The 23,443-nt window shown below is 50.3% G+C and overlaps 1 protein-coding gene across 1 annotated transcript in view; it reads right to left on the bottom strand.

The window, feature by feature from the left end:
• The window catches only part of LOC309684805 (E3 ubiquitin-protein ligase TRIM36-like), a gene marked incomplete at both ends in the record, with an annotated part of 147,714 nt that overhangs the window by 72,505 nt on the left and 51,766 nt on the right, over window positions 1-23,443 (bottom strand). The window contains 3 exons of the mRNA XM_082500664.1: window positions 6,972-7,091; window positions 7,551-7,571; window positions 8,993-9,110. Coding sequence (XP_082356790.1) covers window positions 6,972-7,091; window positions 7,551-7,571; window positions 8,993-9,110 — 259 coding nt within the window. The remainder of the gene's footprint in view (window positions 1-6,971; window positions 7,092-7,550; window positions 7,572-8,992; window positions 9,111-23,443) is intronic.

Raw genomic sequence — 23,443 nt, 5'->3', positions numbered from 1 at the left:
CCAGTCCGGGCAAACTCAAATCCAAGCAAGATCTCGTTCAACCATCCGACTTCTATTGCCTCTCGTAGATTTCTGCCATCCAAGCAGGAGGCAAATTAATTTTTCCTATCTTCTCTTTTGACTGATTCTCTGTCCAAAACCAATGCGGGTTGCTGGTTCTCGTTAATATGCCAACACCAATTTTCAGAATCATTCCCCAGAACCTTCCATTTCCCTAATCCAAATCCCCTTTCCTTTTTCAAATTAAATCTTAATATTCCAGTTCCCCTCGTGAAGGTGGTATCAAAGGTCCAATTCAAAGCGAGGGTTCAAATTCCCTGCTCCAAAGGAGAGTTTGCTGTCTTTGGTAAAGGCAGACATGCTGTAATTGAACCCATGTTGGGGATTTTACTACAGCACCAGGACACCGCAGCGGACATGCAGTGTCCTCAAGGGCCTGTCCAGCACAAACCAGGAAACCAAAAAAGGGACGCCCGACCCAAAGAGGCCTCTGATTTGGGCAGCGCTTCCAGGAGATGCAGTTTCTCAGCCCCAGCCTGAGAAGCGAGCTGCACCAGCCAGTGAGAACCATGCTGTTGCGAGTTTGCAACCGCCAGTCCCCATCTGCCACCCAGTCTGGGGTGCCAAACTCGGATTCCAAAGCCACAGGCACAGATGCTGGCAGCCAGCTGCCTACTCGCAAGGACCCATGCGCCAGCGCCCCGTCTCAGAGCAGCTACAACATCCTTCTGGGGAAGGACGCCATGGAGAGAACCCCGAGATCCACCAGCAACTGGAAAACTACATCCTGGAGCCCCTCTGCAAGCGCAGCACCAGCCGCTGCACTGGTGGCAGAACAATGAGCATCGCTTCCCGGCCGCGGGGCGGCTGAGCCGGCAGTACCTCGCCATCCCCATCCACCGCCCTCCTGCCAGACCAGGCCTTCGCTGCCGGGGAAGGTACCCTGGAGCATGGGCGCGCTGTCCTGGTGCCAGAGAATCTGGTCCAGATTCTGTTTATGCGTCAGAACTTTGAGGTTTTTGAAGCCATACGGAACAGCAGCAAGACTTGCAGCAGGAATCCGCACGTGGAGCCCTTCCGTGGGGCAGCGGTGGTTTAAATCCACCCGCGGGGCTTTTGGACCTGTATTTCAATACCGTGCCAGGTATTTTCCCCAAATTCCCACCTTTTGGCATCGCTTTGGCAGCACCCGCAGCGAGGAGCGGGCTTAGGGAGGAGGTGTGAACACACCGCCGCTTCTTTGATTTTCAGGTTTTTTTACGAACAAGTGATGAGGAGCAAAAGGAGAATGTGCTGTTAATGTTAATTACCTAATCTAACTCTACTAAACATGTTTATACTTCAGCTCCCGGGTTGCCTTGTTTTACCCAATTCCCTTTCCCAGGTGGGGAGGGCTCATCGGGTGATAGAATGACAATAAATTGTTATGGGTCTCTCCAGCCATAACAGCACCACCAACCAAGCGGAACGAGTTTTAATTGCTTAAATTATTTACGGCACAAACAGCAAGATCAGTCCCAGAAATTTTACATTCACCAACCCAATTTAATAAGTTAAAGACATAAAATGTGTTGCAGTTGATCGCATGCTGTGGATTGCATGCTCTTGATTGCAGAAGCCAGGGCAGTCACAATTATGCCATGGAGGGTGATGATGTTGTTGTTCCTCCTCCTCTCCGATTGCACTTCCTCCTCCTGGGAGGCGCCTTCCCCTTTCATGGTTGCCGGAAGTGGCTCTGTGGCATCCCACGGCAAGCTGAGCAGCTATCCGCCTCGCTGCGCCGGCTGCTCCCTGGCAGGCAGATGCACTTGTGCTCCACGCCGTTCTCTCGTGGGCTTACAGCCATGCGCTGAGTGCCGTTCATCGCGGAAGCGAGGTCACTCGCACCTGTGCCATGAGGACTGATGTTCCTCCTCCGCTGCTTGCACTTTCTCCTCCTGGCAGGTGCCTTCCTCCTCCCTGGTTGCAGGGAGTGACTCTGTGGCCAAAGTGGACGGCCATCTGCCTCACTGCTGTGGCTGTTCCCTGGCAGGCAGATGCGCTTGGGCTCCACGCTGTCTCCTGGTGAGCTTATGGTGAGGCGCTCCATGCCTCTGATTATAATATCGAGGTCAGCCGCGCTTGTGTCATCTCCTGGTGAGCTTATGGTGAGGCGCTCCATGCCTCTGATTATAATATCGAGGTCAGCCGCGCTTGTGCCATCTCCTGGTGAGCTTATGGTCAGGCGCTCCATGCCTCTGATTATAGAATCGAGGTCAGCCGTGCTTGTGCCATCTCCTGGTGAGCTTATGGTCAAGCGCTCCATGCCTCTGACTATAGAATCGAGGTCAGCCGCGCTTCTGTCATCTCCTGGTGAGCTTATGGTCAAGCGCTCCATGCCTCTGATTATAGAATCGAGGTCAGCCGCGCTTCTGTCATCTCCTGGTGAGCTTATGGTCAGGCGCTCCATGCCTCTGATTATAGAATCGAGGTCAGCCGCGCTTGTGTCATCTCCTGGTGAGCTTATGGTCAAGCGCTCCATGCCTCTGATTATAGAATCGAGGTCATCCGCACTTGTGCCATCAGGAGTGGTGTGCCGCCTCTGCTTCCTCCTCCTGGGATGAGCCTGCCTCCTCTGCGGTTGCGGAGAGCGGCTCTGCGGCGTTCCACACAAAGGTGGGCAGCCATGCGCCTCGCTGCTCCAGCTCCTCTTCCTTCCAAGCATGCTTGGCATCCGAGGGCCTGGAAGCTCGGCAAACTGTGGGCCAGCTGCAGGGACCCCTGCTTTTATAGGTCCCCAAGAACAGGCAGTGTGAGGTGGCTGATGACATCAGGAAGCCATTGTGATGTTGATTGGGACTGTGGCTGATGCATGTGGCCAACTATGGTATGTTTGGGCGGGGGGGGGCTGTGGCCTGAAACGTGCCCAAATGTGGGAAGAGGAGGAGGGTCGAGGGGGCCAAAAGCCTCTTTCCTGGGGCTCACTCCTGCCCGCCATGTTGCTTGCCCGAGAGGGCAACAGTGTTCCAGGAGGGCTGGGGGTCCTCAGTGCCCTCCCACCGACCCAGTGCCCTGCAAGTGGCAAAGCCCCCCATGCTTGATAGTGGCTCTTCATCTGAAGTAGGGGTCTGGGTGGTAGTGCGACAGGCCGCCTTCCACAAGGTTGTGGCTGTCGCTGCCCATCTGGGGAAGGCAGGACAGCTCACCTTCGAAGAACCACAGAAGCATAGAGGTTGGTAGAGACGCTTGGAGGTCTTCAGTCCAAGCTTCTGCTCAGAGCAGCCCCAGCTGGATCCCGTTGCTTGGAACTTAGTTCAGTCATGTTTGGGTACCTTCAAGGACAGGCTTCACAACCCCTCTGGGCTGTGCTGTGTCTGAGGAGCCTCATGGTGACAATCTTTTCATTTTGTCTAGCTGGGATTTCTTCTGGGCCTAGTGCCACTTGTTCAGCTGTAGTCACCAGCTGGGTCCACCCCGAGCCTCCTCTTCTTGATGCAGACCAGAGGCAGCTCCCTCTGTCTGCCTCTTGTGTGCCCCTCATCATCCCAAAGGCTTTGGGCTGGGCCCACAGCAAGTCTTTTCTTGGGCTGTGGAAACCAGGAGGGGGAGAGAAGTGTCCAGATGAAGTTTCCCAAGTGCCAAAGAAGAGAGGAGGCATTTAAATTGCATTTTCTGGTGTTGTTTAATTGTCTGGGGTTTTTTTAAATGGATTATTGCCCAGTCTTCTTCCATGTTGTCAGTCACTTCTGTTGCTCTTTTCCTTAAAATGTGTTCCTGTAAAGCACTGGGGCATTTGGATACAATGAAGGAAGTCTGTCCCTTTGTGTCCTTTGCCATTGATTTGTGAGGAGAAGAGCAAGGGGGAAGGAAGAGGAGGACAATCAGCAAATGGTTGCGGTAGCTCAAGAAATCCCTTAACTTGAAGCTGTTATCCAGCAACCTAATCAAAGCAAGACCTCTTCCCATTGCAGTTTCTCTCACGGGACCTGTGTTGTGCTTTTTATCGTCTGGACTCTAAGTAGCTATAGATTTTATAAATATTTTTCCAGCTCCCCCGGTGATGAGTTTGCAAAGAGAGTGACAGTTCCCTGTTCATGCAGATTGATTTCTGAGGTGCATTGGGGTAAGGACAGTTTTCCAGCCTATTTGGAGCCAAGTGTTGAATCTGACTGGGGCCAGTAGGTGGAGGGAGGTCATTCTTCCCCTCTACTCTGCACTGGTGAGGCCACAACTGGAATACTGTGTGCAGTTCTGGGCTCCCCACTTCAAGAGAGATGGGAAACTACTGGAGAGAGTCCAGCATAGGGCAGCTTAGATGATTAAGGGATTGGAGCATCTCCCTTATGAGGAAAGGCTGAGAGAGCTGGGACTCTTTGGCCTGGAGAAGAGAAGGCTGAGGGGAGACCTTCTTATTGCTTCTAAGTATCTAAAGGGTGGGTTGAAGGAGGATGGAGCCAGACTCTTTTCAGTGGTTCCCAGTGACAGGGCAACGGGCACAAGTTGGAAGTTCCATTCAAATACAAGAAAAAAACTTCTTTAAGGTTAGGGTGATCGAGCACTGGAACAGGCTGCCCAGGGAGGTTGTGGAGTCCCCTTCTCTGGAGATCTTCAAGACCCACCTGGATGCAGTCCTGAGTCATGTGCTCTAGGCAATCTTGCTTTAGCTGGGAAGCTGGACTAGATGATCTCTAGAGGTCCCTTCCAACTCTGAAAATTTCATGATTCCTGAAAACCAAACCTTACTCCTATCAGAAGAAAACCAAACCTTACTCCTATCAGAAGAACACTAAAGCCTAAAACTAAGACCTAAAAGATGGCTAACGAAGACCTAAGACATACACGGGACTATCACCTAAGGGGGAAACGCTATTAAATACGATAACTATTTCTCTGCTGTTTGCTTCTTCTGGGTCTTTCTGGAGTGGGGGCGACCTCGTGGTGGTGGATCCTCTGCAGAGCTCAGGCGCTGCCCCCTGCTAGAGGTCGGTGGGGTTTTCTAAACAGAGTAAATTGACCTCGTTGGTGGTCTGAGATGACAGTTGCCCAGTTGCCAGCTGGAGGAGGTCACAATCTGGGCTTTTCTCAGCTTCACCTCCCTTTAAAAACGCTGCTGGGGCGTTCCAATCGTCCCACAGGCGATGGAATTTCATGTGAGCGTTCCTCCCATTGACCTTCCCAAACACCCTGGAAGGGAGAAAACAAACATGAATTTTTAATTTCTTTTTTTAGTTTCTTAGACCACGTTTCATTAGTTTTATTTTGTGAGTTTCTGCTGTGTTTTGCTGCGTGGTCCTACACAGTTTCTGCCGGTACCCCTGGCTGGGTGGGACCTTACTGGTTAAACAAGAGAGATTGTTGGGGATTAAAATAGGAGAATTAACAGTGTGATTGCTTAAAATTAAGGTGGATTGAAACTTGAGCAGCTTTGCTGGGAATGAGTGATGTTGCTTGGCACGAGTGACTGCAGCGTGGAAGCCCTCGGGCCGCAAACCGCAAAAAGGAACTTTAGTGGAACCTCTTCTTAGTGAAAATAGAGAAACGCTGGGATTCTTGCACAACCGGATGAAGCGGAGCAAGCCTGTAATTCGAGGAAAGGGCCTTCAAAGAGAGTCAGGAGACAGAGGAGACCCAAGTGCGGACTGGATGGGAGGAGGGTGAAACTGCACGAGCAGAAACAATCCCCACTGCATTGTCGCTCCAATCAGTGCAGAGGAAAAGTGGCTATTAAACAAATTGCTGGGACAAAAAGTCGGTGCATGCAGAACACAGAGGCGCCTGAACACCTCAGGGAATAGACATTTTAAGGCTCCGGAAGACAAGTGAGAGGGCTCTCTCTTCGGAGATACCCAGCTTGAGCTGGAACAAAGCCACTCTGGGGCAGAGCCGGCGCTCCGGACTCTCCTTCCCAGTCGGAGGCTGAGGCTGGATACAGCCGCGCCGGGACTCCTCTCCCAGAGGAGGTGAGAAAGCAAAGGGGGTCTGGTCCGAACCTCGCGACTCGGCGGGAGGGTCTCCCCACGTCAGAAAACACAGAGCTTTGGGTTAAAAGTCAAACAATACCGCCAGAAGGCTGCGGGGCAGGGGGAACCCTCCAGCTGCCCTTAGCTCCGCTCCCCCTGGGCGCCTTTGAAAGTTTCCATCGGTTTGAGCCCAAAGCAGCAGTTTCGAGAAGAAAAACGACCAGCTAACCTTCCACACTCTCTGCAGGGAAACAGCCACATCACCGGCGCCTCCACCCCAGCACGGAGAGTCATGGGGACAGCGGGAGGGACTGCCCGTGCTGCGGGGCGTCTTTTCACAACTCCTCTGCTTTTTCTTGGTGTTTTCCTTCGGCCCGAGCCGGCGCCTCTTCTTCGGGCTGCAAGCAGCCTGTAAAGCAGACAGCCTTTACTCATTTCTCCTTCTCCTCAGCAAGGGGGACAGCTAAAGTGAACAACTAGCTGGAAACAACCCCCAACAGCTACGGCAGCGAGGGGTTTCTTTTTGTGCTGGGTGTAACGCGTTCTGTCAGTGCCAGCCTGCCCTGCTGAACTCCTCTGAACACGAAACAGTTAAAAAAACACTGAAATTCGACAGGGAGGAGGGGGTGCAAAGACAGACCTTGAAAGAAAAACCGTATAATTCCTACTGTCCTCAGTGGAACAGCACTTTCCTCCACAGAAGTCCGTACAATGGGTTTAAAGTGTAGAAGTACTGAGCACTGAAGTGACGTGGTTACCCAATTTCTACCACTAGAAAAAAAAAAAAAATTCTGTGAACCCAATTCCTGTTTCCGGACAACGAAAGTATTGGCAACCTCTGTGCAGAGCCGGGTCACCAGCAATTCCTTTTATGGAGCACTGGGATGTTACGGAACATCCCTGAAAATCAGCAGCAGCAAGTTTAACGCGAATGGGATTATTTCCCAGAGCCCGGGACGATAGCTTCATCGAGGAACGACATCTCGCACCAACCCCCGGCAGTTTTTCTACCTTCTCTTCAGCCTCTTCCACCTCCTCCTTGTTTCCCTTCAGCTTTTCTTCTGTCCATTCAGCCTGACCGCTGGCAAATCTGACACGTTTTTTCCAGGTGTAGTAGTATTCGACACACTGGGACACAGTCTTCGTCTGAATCTGTTGGGAGAAAACCAGAAGCGATTGATGAGGGAAAGACTGCAGGAAAACATTTAGGGCACAGACCCACAACAAATCTGTCAAGTGCTGTTTGTCTGTCCCCCCTTGTCTCTGGTTCTCACAGCACAACGTATGGGAGAGATCAGGCAGAAAATGAGCCTCCTTCTTCTGAAAGAGCTGTAAAGAAGCCATGGGGGGGCAGAACTGTACGTTTCACACCGGTGGTCAGCGGAACGTGTCAGTATTCTTTTAGTATTTCTGGTATTTTGCATCAGAGAGATGAAATATTCTGTGGTAATTACACATTAGGGCACATTATGTCTTGTACCTGTGTCTTTTTAGCGTGAAGCAGCATCCCAAGAACAGGATTCCAACACACCATTCAAAAGATGACTTTTCTGGGTTAAAACTCCCCTCCACGCTAACAACCCGAGACCCGCCTCGGTCTAACGGCTTTACCTTCTTCTGTATCAGGTGGAAATCCTTCTGGTGTACAGAAAAGGCCTCTTTAAACAACTGCTCCTTGAGAGGCGTCCAAGTGTCTGAGCCTGGGAATGAACAGCCACGTGCAAATGATTAGACCACTCGCAGCCTCAAGGAAACCCACACCATTTATTCCTCATACATCAAAATCTCTCCTCCTTAAAGAGAAATTAGCTAACGCTGCAGGGAGTTCTTTAGCAGAAGCAGTTACGGCTGCCAGCAGAGCAAGCCCTGAACGCCATAAAGCTGGCATACCAGGGAATGGAGGAGCGTACGGTGGCATGGGGCGTCACCACACAGGAAAACAGTGGGCTGGAACACAGGGTCGAGGAATTCCCCATGCCAAAACCCCACCAGAATAGATTAAAATGACTGTTTTCCCCACCCCAAAGAACACAAACCGCTGCTCACACGTTTGTAAAAATCACTTCTTTCAATCAGAACAAAGGGAACGGCAGTACCCGCTCGCATTCCCGGAGAAGGAACAAGCTCTGCTTCCAGTTTACCTGCGTAATGATAATCAGCCAGGGGATGGGATTCAGGTCGCCGGGGTGCCCCAGGCTGCAGCATTTCCAGCCTCTCCTGCGGGAGTTCAGAGAACAAGACTTCAATTCCCCCTCAGGAGGGGCCAAAAGGTCAACTCTTCAGCCCACTGTGGGAAGACGGTGCTCAGTCGATGCTCAGCAACAACGTGTCGGGGTCACCTCCCCACACAGGAGTTGATGGGAATATTTCCTCAATCCACACTGATCTGTTTTAAGAAACCAGAACCTGCGCAGATCTCCGGGGACCAAGCTGTGGCGCCCCAATGGCCACCACCTCCGGGAGAAGACTGCTCACTGCTCGAGTCCTTTTGGGCTCGTCCCTGTTGCAGGTAGAGCCTCCTCGTGCAGACGCAGCAGACGCCGAGTCCTCTGCTGCAGCTCAGCACTGTGAAATCCCTTCTTCGAAGAAGAGGGAGCAAAGCAGACCCGCTCGGGGCTTCACCGGGGTCAGGCTGGAGGTGTTTGCTCAGCAAGGAGCGCCCAGGGACGGTGCAGTTGTCAAGCACAGGACATTTCTCCGGGGCAGACCTCGGGTTTTAGCGAATATTCCTTCATTCCCAGCACTTGGAGTAGGAGGACTTCTATTCTCCAAATTGTCACAGAATTGACAGGAGACAAAACAAGCTCCTATTGATACATGGCGTCTGTCACCTCACGAGACCTTAACTCTGCCCCTTTAGCAAAGAGATTTGAGCCTGCAGAACAGAAAACTCAGGAGCGACTCCCAGCTCACGCCAGTGCCAAAGGCTGTCCTAGACCAGTAGGAATTCAAAACCAGCTGCTTCTTACCAGAGCGTCATGCAGGCGGTGCAAGGCATGCTCGAGGTTGGCTCTTTCCCCTGGCACGATCTTGGAGCAGGTATCCGGGTTTGTTTCAATGTCTCCCCAGGGCTTCCACACCAGCGACGCTCCCTCTTCCTCCTCTTCCAACCGGGATCTGTCCTGCAGGTCTGGGATCTCCGCCTGAAAGTCGCTGCCAATGTTGACGTATCTGAAATCGATAAGGCAGAGGAGGTGAGGAAGGCAAGTTGGGAACAGCACGATAGCACGCACCTGCTTCAAAGGAAGGGACATGTCAGGTACGGCACTTTTTCTCAGCACAGCATCACCAACTGCCCTCTAACAACTCCCACAGCCCCGTCTCGGCACCAACAGCGTTACCGTGCTGCCCTTCGAGCCCTTTTGTGCCCCATCAGGCAAGAAAATTGGGTATTTCTTCCTCAAAACCTGATCGAAATGGCAAGATCTACTCCGAGACTGATGGCCAGCAGAAGAAGAGCTGCGACCGCAGGCCAAAAAGAGCGTCAGAATGTTGTGTAGAACGCGGGAGTCCGGCAAACAGCATCATGAAGTCAGCCTGAGTGGCAAGCCCAGCCTGGGCTAGCACTGGCCATTTCTGGCCAGCACGGGGGGATCCTGCGGCCAACAAAAACCCTCCGTTACCCTCAGCAGCGCTGTGGGGCAGTGGGAGAACTGGCCGAGCCACGGGGAGAAGGACAACAGCAACAACGAGGGCCGGCCGAGGCCCAGCACCAAACCAACATCACACCTGCTCCTCAGCCCCGTTTCCCCAGTGGTTACGGTTATTCTGACCGCTGGGCCAGAACTCACAGCCCAACGTGGATTTTAGGGTTATCCTTCATCGGCCAAAACCCAAAGTCCCCGTCCATTCTGCCTGAAAGATAGATAAAAAAAAATCTGCTCAAGATAAAAATCATTCCTCTGAGACCATCCTTTAGCCTCACGGCACTCATCATCGCACACCACCCCCTATTCTCTTGGAATTTCCCTGCTTTCAATGAAATCGCTCACTGGACATGTAAGCTGTGGAGATGGACCCTCCGGATCTCCTGGCACAGCTGCCCCTCACCCAGCTCAGAGTCGGCCCCGCAGGGATTGAGCCGTTCGGGGGTTTTTCCAAGCCAAAGCCAGGAGCGGAGCAAAACTCCGGTGGGCTGTTTCCATCCCCTCTGCTACAACAGCAATCCCAAAGGAGAAAGGCACATCCTTTTTCACTTTTCCAGACTTTCTTTGGAAGGCAGGAGCCTCTGAACAAAACAGTGTAATCACCGTCAACCATGCTCACATTCCCTGCGTAGAGCTCACTGCATGTCTAGCAGGGAAATCTCTGCCCCTCATTTAGCAGGAAAAGATGGGAACTTGAGAAAAATCCCCAGCGGGACATCAATCCCCGGCGTTATCATGATGCAGCCTGAAATAAGAGAGGTGGTTAAGATCCCTTCTCCTTTGAGCGGCTATGTGAATTGTCGGTTCTTTACCTCCACAGGGAACTTGTAGCCTTTTATTGTCATAGTGTGTGATCAGAACAAGACCGGCCATTCCTCATTCCATCCTTAAAAGCCTTCAGCGTTTCACTCAGGTTACCTCCCTGTCCCGCTTCCGTCCCTGCACAATTCTTAGGAGGGAGACTCAGAAATTAGGTCTTGTGGTTCTCACTGAAACACCCATTAATTCATACAACCAAAACCCAGCCAAATGAAAAGGCTATGTTACATCTCAGCCCCCAGGGAAAAGAAATGTGCCCGACAAGGTGCTAAAAGGCGCTATGGCAGACCTCCACCCCCCTCCAAACTGCAGTTTTCTCTAGAAAACTGATGAGTTTTCTTCCTCTGCGGCCTTAGCGAGGCTGTAGATTTTTCCACCCTGCAGGGAAAGAAACAATCCTCAAAAGCAGATGTTATTCTGCCTGCAAGGAAAGCTTTAAAATAGTCATTCTGCCTTTAAGAAAAGAAAAATAAAGGGAACATCTGAGCTGGTTTCTCCATGAAATTAACACTTTGCGCTTGCACAGCAAAGCAACGCTCTTTAACCAATCTCATAAATCTTCGTGGTCGTTAAGAAACAGTCAGCCTAAGACACGTGCGTGCACCCTGTAAGCACACGTGTAAAGAGGAATCGCCATTTCCACACCACGACTATATCAAACCGCACTATTTCCCTCACAAGCCATGATGCAAACGGGCCACGCTCCCATTCCTCAGCTCCAGAGCTCCGGCAATGATGGGATCATGCCGACCCTCAGCCGCTGTGGGCATCAGTTCTTCCAACCACCCACTGCCGGGTCAGCGACAGGAATCTGGGAGCAGGAAGGGGATTGTACCACCTAGGCTCCCCAAAATCCCCCGCAGTTACGAGGAATGCAAATCTTAGGCTCCCCTAAGCCACCAGATTTCACATTGTGACCACCGCAGTAACACCAGAGGAGTTTTTAAGCAGCACCGACAGGGTTTAACCTCCGCGCCTGAGAAAGTCCCTGTCCTGAGGGCTGCCGGTCCCCTCGGCCCAACGCAGGAGGCAGCAGCAAACCCCTGTGGAGAGGGCAAGAGGCGCTTGTAAGAGTGACATCCAGCTAATAACCAAAAAGCACTTAAAGCACTTGGAGATATTTAGTCCCCGAGCCAGATGCAGCACATTGCTCAGTAAGGCACACTTCCACAACTACCCTTAATTAACTATTGTGGAGGAATTCCTGAGGGCGAGAGGTCATGATCTGATTCCAATGAGCAACCCAGGATTTCAGCCAGGCGCAGAGGCCTACGCGTGCTGTCCTTGAAGTCTATTCTGGACAACGTGGGAACAAACTTGGCCTGGGAGCGAAACTGCAGAAGGGAAAACAATCAGCGTGTGCTGTGTCCATGGGCATAGCACATCGCTGATCGGGTTGGGGGGCGTTACGTGTAAGCAAGAGGGTTAAGCCAATCACCACGTTGTTTATGTGTGCTATTTCTGTAAACATATATATATTCACCATATTGTTTGTGTGTGCTATTTTTGTAAGCCTTTATATACTCTGCTACTAGCAAGCTTATATATACTCTGCTAAAACACCTAATAAAGGAGAACGGCCATACTCACATTGAGGCTACGTCGTTACTCCGGGACACAATCCCACTCCGACATCTGGTAGCAGAGGATGCACCTTCAGCGCGACTGAGTTCTCCGAGACTGCGGTAAGCAGCAAGAGGAGGGGAGTGGGAAACGTGCTGGACGAGCGTGCTGCCTGGTGCCATTAGCTAGGGCCGACACCAGTTGAGGTCGCTCCTTGCCTTCCAGACAAAGGGAAGACCGCGCCTGCTATCACGGAGCTTGAAGCAGCGGCGGCACTGCTGACGAGTATACTCTTTAAGAGAGGTGTGGAAGCATCACAGGAACAGCTAATCATATTGATTAAACTGGGACAGAGAGGGGGACACTTTAAGGATATGGCTTTGCTGTTTTCCCCCTCGGACTGGCGATCCCTGGGTGATACAATGTGGGAAAAGACGATAAACGGGGAAGAAGAGAAAGAGATAAAAACCGTTCGAGAGCTGTGGTGCACGATCTTAAAAACTTTGAAAGCCATGAAAGCAGAGAGGGAAGTTGCTTGTGCCGCAGCACAGATGCCAGCCCCAGAGCAGTCCAAAATCGGAGGACAGAGCGCCGAAATAAGACCCGGCGCGTGGGCACGTTTTTGGGGGCTGCTGGCCGTGAGAGGGGTCACGGGAACACCGTTTAGAACCGTTGCCGAAGTTCAGGAACTTGCAGACCCACCCCCCCACCACCACAAAAAGCAGAAGCCCAGTTGGATCTGCCACGGGTACGCAAAAAGCGGAAGTTGTCACGCCCGAGCCAAGACCAGCGACTGAGCAAAATGCGGAAGGAGTGCCTCAGGAGACCCCAGAGGAGTGGCCTCCGCCACCGCCACAGCAGGGAGGGGAAGAATGCCCACCTGCGCCTTCGGCTCCTCCTTTGTGCCCTCCCTCCCCTACCGCCATCCATAGACTCATCTGCGCGGGGGGCGCAGGCAACGACCGGCGGGCTCCCGCAGCACCACCAGCCTGACTGGCCACCGCAGCGGGCACAAGAATGTCCACAGAGAGGCACGCACTAAGAAGATGGAACAAAACGAAGCAAAATAAAATAACAACTTATACATAAGAATGTTATGGACATATGTGTCTAGTGTTTTGTATTATGTATAACAGATATAGTGTATGTTGTAGGTGTTAAACGTACATGCATATGTGCATATAATATAATAAGCATAACATATAACCTATGGTCTATAATCTATGTATGATATAATGGATATAATGTGATACACATTATATAATATGAAGTCTATTATACATACATGCACTGGATGGTGTAGTGTATGTTGTTCATGGATTGGTATGTGTTTAACAGTAATATTTATTGTGTATTAATTTTATGAGGATGTCGATTGTGGGTTACATACGTACTGCATCTCACTATTAATTTGTAATACTGCCGAGTCTCCATATGCAATGATTTGTCAGTGGCAAAAAGAGAAGGGGGAAGGTATCTCTCCCTCTGCTGCGGGAGTTAGCAGCATTCAAGCCTGTGCCACTGCCAAAACACCAGCTTCAGGAGACGTTTAAAATCCTAGAATGGGAGTTCTTAAGAGTGCAGCCCAGGTACAGCATTCAAACAAGGCCGGAGGCAGTAGGAGAATTGATCAGGAATGGAAGAACAAGAATAGTAGAGATTAGCGGACAGGAACCTGACGACATCAGTGTACCGGTAAACGATACAGACCTAGAGTGGTGGTTGCGCAATTCAACCCCCATTCAGGAAGCGTTATTAGGTTATGCAGGACGTGTGCACTCACAGCAGCCAAAAGGGAAAATGTGGCAAGTGCTAAAACGGAACCAATGGATGACGCAGACAAAGGTTAAGCGTGAACCCTTAGTTAATGGCCTCACTGCATATACAGATGCTGGAAAACGGCTTCGCCGTGTGGTATGCGTCTGGCAAGATCGAGGACAGTGGTGCCAGCACGTACTAGAGGGAGAGCCGCAAGACTCCCTTCAGACATTGGAGCTCTCTGCAGTAGTGTGGGCCTTAACTATATGGTTGACAGTACTTTTAAATGTAGTGACAGATTCCCTGTATGTAGCCGGAGTAGTTCCACGACTAGAAGATGCCCTAATAAGTCATTACTGGGCCGCTCTCCATCATCTTTGAAAGGTCCTGGAGAACAGGTGAGGTGCCTGAGGACTGGAGGAGAGCCAATGTCACTCCAGTCTTCAAAAAGGGCAAGAAGGGTGACCCAGGAAATTACAGGCTGGTCAGCCTCACCTCCATCCCTGATGATGGAAGAGAAGTCATTACTGGGCTGCTCTCCATCATCTTTGAAAGGTCCTGGAGAACAGGTGAGGTGCCTGAGGACTGGAGGAGAGCCAATGTCACTCCAGTCTTCAAAAAGGGCAAGAAGGGTGACCCAGGAAATTACAGGCTGGTCAGCTTCACCTCCATCCCTGATGATGGAACAGCTTGTTCCGGGCATCATCTCCAAGTATCTGTAGGAAAAGAAGGTTATCAGAAGTAGTCAACATGGATTCACCAAGAGGAAGTCACATCTGACTAATCTGATAGCCTTCTACGATGGTGTGACTGGATGGGTGGATGAGGGGGAGGGCAGTGGATGTTGTCTACCTTGACTTCGGCAAGGCTTTTGACACTGTCTCCTACATCATCCTCACAGGCAAGCTTAGGAAGTGTGGGTTAGATGAATGGACAGTGGGGTGGATTGAACAGTGGCTGGCAGGTAGAGCTCAGAGGGTTGGGGTTAGTGGTGTGCAGAGTCTGGTTGGAGGTTGGTAACGAGTGGTGTCCCTCAGGGGTCAGTACTGGGTCCAGTCCTGTTCAATATATTCGTCGATGATCTGGATGAAGGGATAGAGTGTACCATCAGCAAGTTTGCTGATGACATAAAACTGGGAGGGGTGGCTGACACGCTGGAAGGCTGTGCCACCATACAGTGTGACCTGGCCAGGCTGGAGAGTTGGGCAAAGAAACCTTATGAAATTCAACAAGGGCAAGTGTGGGGTACTGCATCTGGGGAGGAATAACCCCCTGCACCAGTACAGGTTGGGGGCTGACCTCCTGGAGAGCAGCTCTGTGGAAAGGGATCTGGGAGTCCTGGGGAACAATGGGATCACCATGAGGCAGCAATGTGCCCTGGTGGCCAAGAAGGTCAATGGCATCCTGGGGGGCATCAGGAAAAGTGTGGCCAGCAGGTGGAGGGAGGTCATCCTCCCCCTCTGCTCTGCCCTGGTGAGGCCACATCAGGAGCGCTGGGTCAAGAAGGGCAGGGAACTGCTGGAGAGGTTCCAGCAAAGGACTACGGAGATGATGAGGGGACTGGAGCATCTTTCTCATGAGGAAAGACTGAGGGACTTGGGGCTTTTTAGTCTAGAGAAAAGAAGATTCAGGGCGGATCTCATTAATGCTTACAAACACTTAAAGGGAGGGTGCCAGGGGGATGGGAATAGTCTTTTTTTTCAGTGGTGCCCAGGGATAGGACAAGAGGGAACGAGCACAAACTTGAACATAGGAAGTTCCATCTCAACATGAAGAGGGACTTCTTTCCTTTGCGGGTGGCAGAGCGCTGGCACAGGCTTCCCAGAGAGGTGGGGGAGTCTCCCACTCTGGAGCCATTCCAAACCCATCTGGACGTGTCCTGTGCCACTGCTGTAAGTGCCCCTGCTCTGTCACAGGGGTTGGAACTGGATAGGTGATCTCCAGAGGTCCCTTCCAGCCCCGACCATTCTGTGATTCTGTGAAATGAATAAACTTCAGACTCAGTGTTCCTCTTTTAACAGATGCCACCCAAATGGGAGGCCTGAGTATGCTGCTTTGAGCAGGGGAACGTGCCCTGGCTGCGTAAGAGGTGAGGAACTCTCTGCTCTCCCTTACCGGCAGACCTCCATTTAAAGAGAGCTCTGAAGAGGAATATTTGACCAGTGGGAAATGAAATTACAGTCACTTACCTCAGGTGGGACTGAAGTGAGAGCCCTGTGGTATGGGTCTTGTAGCCCAAGGGTGAACATAGAGGTTGGGCTCCATTTTTATATTGGTTCAGGATTGACTCGGCTGAAGGAACCTTTGATGAGAACAGGCAAGTCTGCCCCGAGAGGAGATTGTCACAGGGGGAAGGGTTGCAATCCAGGGACTGTGTAAAGGAACAGGTGGTTTGCAAACTCTTTTGGACAAGGATTTCAGATGCTTGCGCAATGCCTCACACAACTGTGGCCTGGGCACTCATGGAAAACAGATACCTGATCATTTCCATCCCATCAGTGTCAGTGTGTGTGCCTTCTGAAACCATGCACGTGCCAACAAGCAATCGGATTTGGGTGAGTGACGTGTACATGGAGTGAATATGAACGACAAATTCATACCATTGAGATGGCAGGATGTCAAAAGTTTCAAGCAAAGTCCTTACTGTCACCAATGCTGAGTTTATTTTTTCTAAACTAAGAATAACCTAGAGTTTCCTTGTTTTAAATACATCCCCTCTGTCCCCCCTTCCACTCTTCCTTGCCCAGCAAGACTGCAACCTGCTGCCTCCTGTTCTGCGGGTCGTGAGCCATCCATTGCAGAACGGCCTCAAACACGGCCTCTTCTCTCCCGTGGAGCTCCTCCTTCTGCAGGACACGCTGGAGCTCGTTGACAGAGAGCTCCAGAAACTCTCTCGACACCCTGATCATCTCCTCCAAGTGATGGAGGACGAACGCATGGGCTGCTTCTCGCAGGTCAGGGCAGTAGTAATACTCAGTGAATTTCCAGATGCCGATGCAGTTCTCCAAGCACAGTTGGGACTTTAAGAACTCACAGCACAGTCTGACGACGCCCATGACGTTGAACTGGTCGGCCGCTATCAGCAAATGTTCAACGTTGTCGGCTGTGACTGGTACTGTGCCGGTGTAGGCGTACTCGATAATGAGCCGCATCATTTCGGGTGACGTGCCGGGGATTTTATAGACGACCTTCCCGGCGTTGCTCCAGCTGGTGGAAAACAAAGCCCTGGAAAAAGCAAAGCAGTGCTGGGGGAAAAGCAGCTTTGCTGCGTTAAACCCAGATCCCGTTATCCCGTGCCTCCTTCCCGGGGCACCAATTTGGGCACGCACAGTAGCCACGCTGGGAGGCCGTGGGGTTTATTAATTCATGTGTTACGAGCCGGTTGTATAACAAGGAGTCACTGCCTCCGGCTGTGCACAGAGAGCCACATGGCCAGTGCCCCCCTTGCTTCAACAAGACCACCAGAGAATGGCGGTGTGTGGGGAAGGAACACCTCCCGCCCCGTGGCAGACAAGCCCGGCTGGCCACGCTCCAGCCCTGCACCGCATCTGGGGGTTCGTCAGACACCGCTTCCAGCGCTGCTGTGAGATCTTGGGTTGGGGATGAATTCTGGTGTCCAGGGAGGCACCAGGACTATGGGGAAGTGCTGGAGGAGAGTTTTCAGGCTGAGGTAAGTGCTGGAGAGACACTAAGGCAGCGTGACACAGCCTGGGAAATGCTGTGTGTCCCCATCCCCTCTTGTTCCAAGCACTGACCTGAAGTATTGACTGCAGCTACAGAGGATGTTCTTGTGAGCACTGAACTCAATGCCACCCATGCTGATAACCACATCGCAGAGTCTCTCCTCCAGGCAAAGCTCACTGCAGGTGGTGCAAAGCACAGCACTCATCTTCCTCTCCCTGGGTGAGGATGAGTGTCGCTGGGAGCCAAGCTATCGCCCACGTCACAGCCTGCGGCAGTGGAAGGTGCTTCTCCCGGAGGTGCTACAGCTTTTTGTCCGTGCCCTCCCTCCAACACCGTCTCCCAACCCCTGCCTGGCTGGTGGCTCTGGAACGTGCTGCATAATGACATCACATCCCTGTAATGACATCACGGATGCAGGGGTGACCCAGGACAGGCTGTGCACCCCTTCACAGCCACTGGGGTCATGGTCCTCCTGGCTCTCTTGCCTCGGGGATGCTCTCAGCCTTCGCTTCACCACAGCTCAGAGTGCATTTCCAAAGGGAGTTCTGTCTTACCCCGTCCTTGTTCGCCATGGGGTACAGACGCTGTGTAACGCACATTACTGCTGTTATTGAGAGCACATTGGCTGCTTTTGCATTAATTGCAGACTGTTATGCTGCAGCCTTCAAATCAGGGTTAGCAAGAACTTGAGTTGCAGCTAAGCCAGTTTCTCATCTGCTCTGTCAGCCTTGTGTTCTGTTCAATGGCATCGTGCGCTGTACGCTTGGTTCCTTCTTCCGTTGTGGGTGGGGGGAAGTAGAACTACATGTGCTCTGCAGGCGTGCAGAGTCGGGTACGGTGTCTGCGTGAGTCAGCACAAGCAGGAGGCAGGAGCGACCACAAAACCACAGATAAAATGCAACGAGTAAATTTATTGTCATTAACTCGCCAACCGGGGATTGCTGAAGCAGGACCTGGGCAGAGGCACACAAGCGGGGATGCGGGCACCGCGCAGCTCGGGCCGTGCTCAAGTGTCACCAAACCTGCTGTTTTTGCCTGTTTTCAGGGATTCACGCAGGAGTAGTTTACCACTGTGGCTGGACCTTCCCCGTAGCAGGGCAAGAATCTCAAGCACGTTGCATAGGGGGCCTCTAAGTCTATCACAGGCTGATGTTATCTAAGCACAGATGTTCTCCTTGTCAAGCACACAGCAATTAACAACAATTAGAATGTTATATTTATTTTTCTACCCCCCAGCTGCAAGTCACTCGAACACATTCACAAACCTCCTCACCGATCTTCTGCTATTTTCCCTCAAGAAACATCTTGTTTTATACGTATTTTATTTATAGGTATTGTTTTATTTCTATGTATTTTATTAGACCACAGGCCATACTCTCCAAAGTAGTTTGGGAAGTGTGAGAATTTGATCTTTTTCTCCTTGCTATCCGACCAAAACAAGTTTTTAATGATGATGGAAACATGGATTCAGAGCACAATCCTGCAAATGCAATCAGACTCCTCCCTCCCGGCTACCTACGGCAGCAGCTTGCAGGAATGAAGTCCTCAGGCCACCAGTTAGGAATGGACGGCAGCGTTTATTGAGAAGGAATTCTGAAGGGTGGTTGGTCCACAAGTAAAAGGAGTAACTCTTATCTTGGTCCTTTTTCGGGATATGGAATTATATTATGCCACAAGCAGCAGTTAAGCTTCCACCAGTGAAACATTCTCAGAAAGACACTGGAATCAGTGCTTATTCCGTCTTCAGTTGTTCAAAAATGGAGAGTAAAATTTCACAATGCCAACTGAACAGCTCTCCTCACAAGGTCACTAAACGGATTGGAAGAGATATTAAAACCCTTCCTTGGAAAAAGCTCTTCTCCTTTATTACTGAATGTAGTGGAAGAAGCCAAGGGAGTAGTTTTAGCAGAATCGGGGAAAAATATCTCCATGCAGAAGATGTATGTAGATTGCAACCTCCCTTCCGTGAATCATTCCTTCTCTCTGTGTTTAGGAAAGCACACACAACATTACGGTATTAAGAACTATAAAGTTCTTGAGAATGTGCCTTTGGAGAGGAACACCCAGGTCTGGGAACAGAGAACTTCCTTTCATTGCAAGTCTCACCAGAATATTCAAGTTTCCCTCTCCTCAGAACATTTTGTGCCGAGTTCTGTGGAAAAGAAAGCCTGATCAAGTATTTTGAAGCTTCATGCTCCATAGGCCACTCTTTTTCACATGTGGAAAACCAGTCCTATGTTCTCTCGTGGCAGGCACAGCCTTTCCCATTTTGTGGTTTTTCAGGCACAAACCAGACATCAGGAAAGCTCTCGATTGGAGTATTATTCAGTAATACTGAAGTATACTGAAGTATTCCCTCCAGTCAGTCAAGCAGAAACAACATGTCCATGACACTTGTATAGAACCCTAAGATAATACTGCAGAATAATAATAAAATAAAATCAAAACCAAACCAAAAACCAAACAACCCCAAAACCCCCCACACAAGCCCCCCAAAACCAGAATCAACAGTCAGTGTATTAAATCCCATTTAAACAGAAGACTAAACAGAAACTGGCACAAAGTAAGGGGGAAAGGGGACAGAAAAGAGGAGGGGAAGGGGAAGGTCACTGCTGGGTGCTACAGTTACTTCACGGTGGTTTCCTAAAACCCAATAACTTGACTAAACTACAGATTCAGCCGGGAAAGATGACAGTTGTGCTTGATGGCGATGCAGCAATGGGCACGGCTCTCTGCATTTCTGCAGCCTCTCAGGACACAGACCAACTAGAGGTCCGTGCAGTTACTGCCGTGGTTACACTAAAACAAAACGCATCCGCTTTCTTGCTTTGGTGGTAGTAATCGCAGGAGAGCAGCGCAGATTTGCAAGCGTGCAATGACAGCTAACGTAAGAGCAGCAAGACAATGAAGAAATAGTCAAATGATGAGTTTTTGTGCATCCTCTTGAAAAAATTCTGAACTGATTTTAATTTTGCTGCTTTCCTGTTCAACAATACTTGGCAAGCTTCCCCGTGATTTATTCCTGCCACACGAAGATCCAGGTTCTGCTTTGAAACAGGTACAGAAATGAGTGGATTTAAAACAAAAAAAAAAAAGGCGAAGAGAAGAAACCCCCCCCACTTCAGACCAAGCCCTGAGCTAGCTTTAAGAATTAAGCGGATTGTGTCTCCACCACGAGAAGCACCTGCAGCCGCAGTGCTTTTACAGGGGGGGAGAGAGAGAGGAACGTACAGAGTGACGCAAGGCTTCCGCCCTCCCTGTGGCTGCCCACAGCCCACACCAGGTGCTGTCACAGCAAACAGGAAGGGAATGGGTTTGCTTTGTCTTTCATTTACTTTGATTAGTTCTCACTAACACTAAGTCTTCTCTCCCACTCCAGCATTTCTCCCTTTTTCTTTTTTTTTGAGACACCTGTCAGCTGATGGTAAGGTGCTGCTTAGAAATGTAATATGGACACAACAGGGAACACACGAGGCTACAAGACCGTTAACTTTATTGATGAACATGGGATTTGTGCTTACGCACGTGGTAGCAAACAAGAGAAAATTAACTGTTTTCAAGAAATAAAAATTCATCTGAACTAGGTCAAGCGCTTCTGCTATGTTACCTGAAGACGAGTAATATGTTACAACATTACGCCGAGGCTGATAAGGTAATGCTCTTCTGTCTTCCCACACTGGGGACTACTCTTTAAATGATGGTATCAAAATAGCTTCATCCTTTCAAGAGGAAGATGTTTTAACACTGCCTGTCTTTGGCAACTCCTTTTTCACCTTTTTCACAGGAGGTTCCTTTCGCGGAGATTTTTCATGATCAGTGCCGACCTTCTCTTGGGAAGCCTTTGATGGTTTTATAATACTGTCTTTCTTAGGAGGAACGGCTGCTTCTACTTTCCGCTTTTCAATTTTTGCTTTGGGCTTATACTCCTCTTTTTTCTCCTTTTCAGACACCAGTTTGAAAGCAATTGAATGTTTTTGATGTTTATGTCCTTTGTTATCTCCCACTTGATTGTCTTTCAATTTTGTAGGCTCTCTGATGCCATGGCTCTCCCTTCCAGAAGGTTTTTCAGGGTAATTTCCAGCTCTATGATGACTTCGGTGGCTCTGCCCACCAGGGTAGTCCTCCCTATGTCCTCGAGCATATGGTGAATGTTCTCGTCTGCTCCCAGGTGGACCAAACCTCTCTGGAGAATATGTGTCTCTGCTTGCTGGAGGTCGAGGATGAGCACCACCAGCACAGTCCTTGTAATACTTTCCACACCGTCCTCTATAGTCCCTTTCCCTTTCTCTGTGTCTTTCCTTTTCAAATGGATCTCGAAAGTCAACCGATCTGCCGTAGTAAGCTTCCCTGTCATATGCTGGAACTTCCCTTTGCCCCTTCCCTTTGTCTCTTCTTGGACACGGTGGTGATCGCGAATAGGCACGAGAATGGGAACGACTAAATGATGGAGAGCGGGAGAGGGAGCGAGAGCGGCAAGAACCTGGTCTTGATGTGGAGTAGGTATATGAACGGTGGTAAGATAAAGCACTATAGGGAGTCTTGGACCTTTAAAAAAACACAACACAAAAGCAATAAGTGAAAGTAATTTTGTTTCCTCACCAATTTGGTTTGTTCCTTTTTTCCCTCTCCGTATGCTTATGTCAAAACTCCTTTTGGCTGCTGACAGCACTCCTGCCAATTGAAGAACTTGATGGCATGTAAAAGTTTCTGCTTCCAAGACAGAACAGCTGCTGCTTTGTTAGGGTAAAAGCATACGGGAAGGGGAAGTCTGTTTCCACTCACTTCTAGCACATCAACTACCACAGCCATTGATTGCTATAAGGTGGTGTATACTGGCCTCTACTGGTGCGCGAACGCACACGTTTCACTACTCGGCAACTCCATGCAGTGCAAACCATTTTTGTTGCAGTAAGATGCAAAAAGAGCAAGTCTTAATGTCTACAGCACACCGTGAAACATCGGGAAAACACGATTCAGACAGTAAAGCTCAGTTTTAAAATGCCAGCTTTGTCATTTTAACTTCACAAATTTGGCAATTTGTACAGGATGCAAACTACATGTCCTGCAGTCCTACACACAGGACTGTTTAACCAACACTTCTGGCCTGATGGCCTACCAAAATTTTGCCCATAATAGCTCTCACCAAGGATAGTGACAGCATTTCAAGAAAAGTCCTGTCTAAAAGCTTCTAAACTCAGCCTCTGGCACTATGACGCAATGCCATTCCTCTAGGAGAGATTCTGGCAGCATTACTAAGAGCCGCCTATTCCCACTCCTGCCCAAGTGACTTTTAGGCATAGAAGACATCAGCTACTTTGAGTCTTTTCTTCACAAGTTTGTCTTTCATTAGTTTTTGAAGAACCCTTTCAAAGTATTCCTCATATGTTCGTTGGCATCATTCCTCCTCTCAAAGTCCTTCACCAGTGTAAAGTTTCCTGACAAACAAGTCTGATCTTTCAATTCCAAAGAAAACAATTGTCCTGGTTCCGGCAAGGATGGGGTTAATTTCCAAGGAGCCGGCAGGGGAGGCACGTATTCCATACCACGTGACCCATGCCCCGCTATAAAAGGAGCTAGCCGGGGCGGGGAAGTTAGTCGCCACTCGGGGGTGGGTTGCAGCGGTGCGGCCCCCGTCGTTGCGGGCCCCGTCGTTGCGGGCCCCGTCGTTGCGGGCCCCGTCGTTGCGGGCCCCGTCGGTGCACTTCGCGGCGTTACTGTAATCGTGTTCTTGTATTCCTTTACCGGTGTTATTGTTTTTCTTTCTTTCTTTTCTTTCTTTTTCCCTTTGTCTGTTCTGTTAAATTATAATATTTCAACCCACGAGTTTTGCCCTTTTCTGCTGATTTTTCCTACGGCTGTGGGAGTCGAGCGAGTGGCTGCGTGGTTCTCTGTTGCTGGCTGAGGCCAAACCACGACAACAATGTCAACCAAATACTAGCCAAAGCCACCAGTTTTCAGCCCAGGTAAATATCTCTACGTGTATCCACATGTGATAAGGAAAAGAGGAAATAAAGACACCTTCTCTCCTTGTCC

The sequence above is a fragment of the Vanellus vanellus genome (assembly GCF_965231255.1).
Source record: "Vanellus vanellus genome assembly, contig: HAP1_SCAFFOLD_44, whole genome shotgun sequence".
Lineage (NCBI taxonomy): Eukaryota > Metazoa > Chordata > Aves > Charadriiformes > Charadriidae > Vanellus > Vanellus vanellus.
The sequence above is the reverse complement of the archived record's forward strand: the minus strand, read 5'-3'. Positions and strand labels throughout refer to the sequence as shown.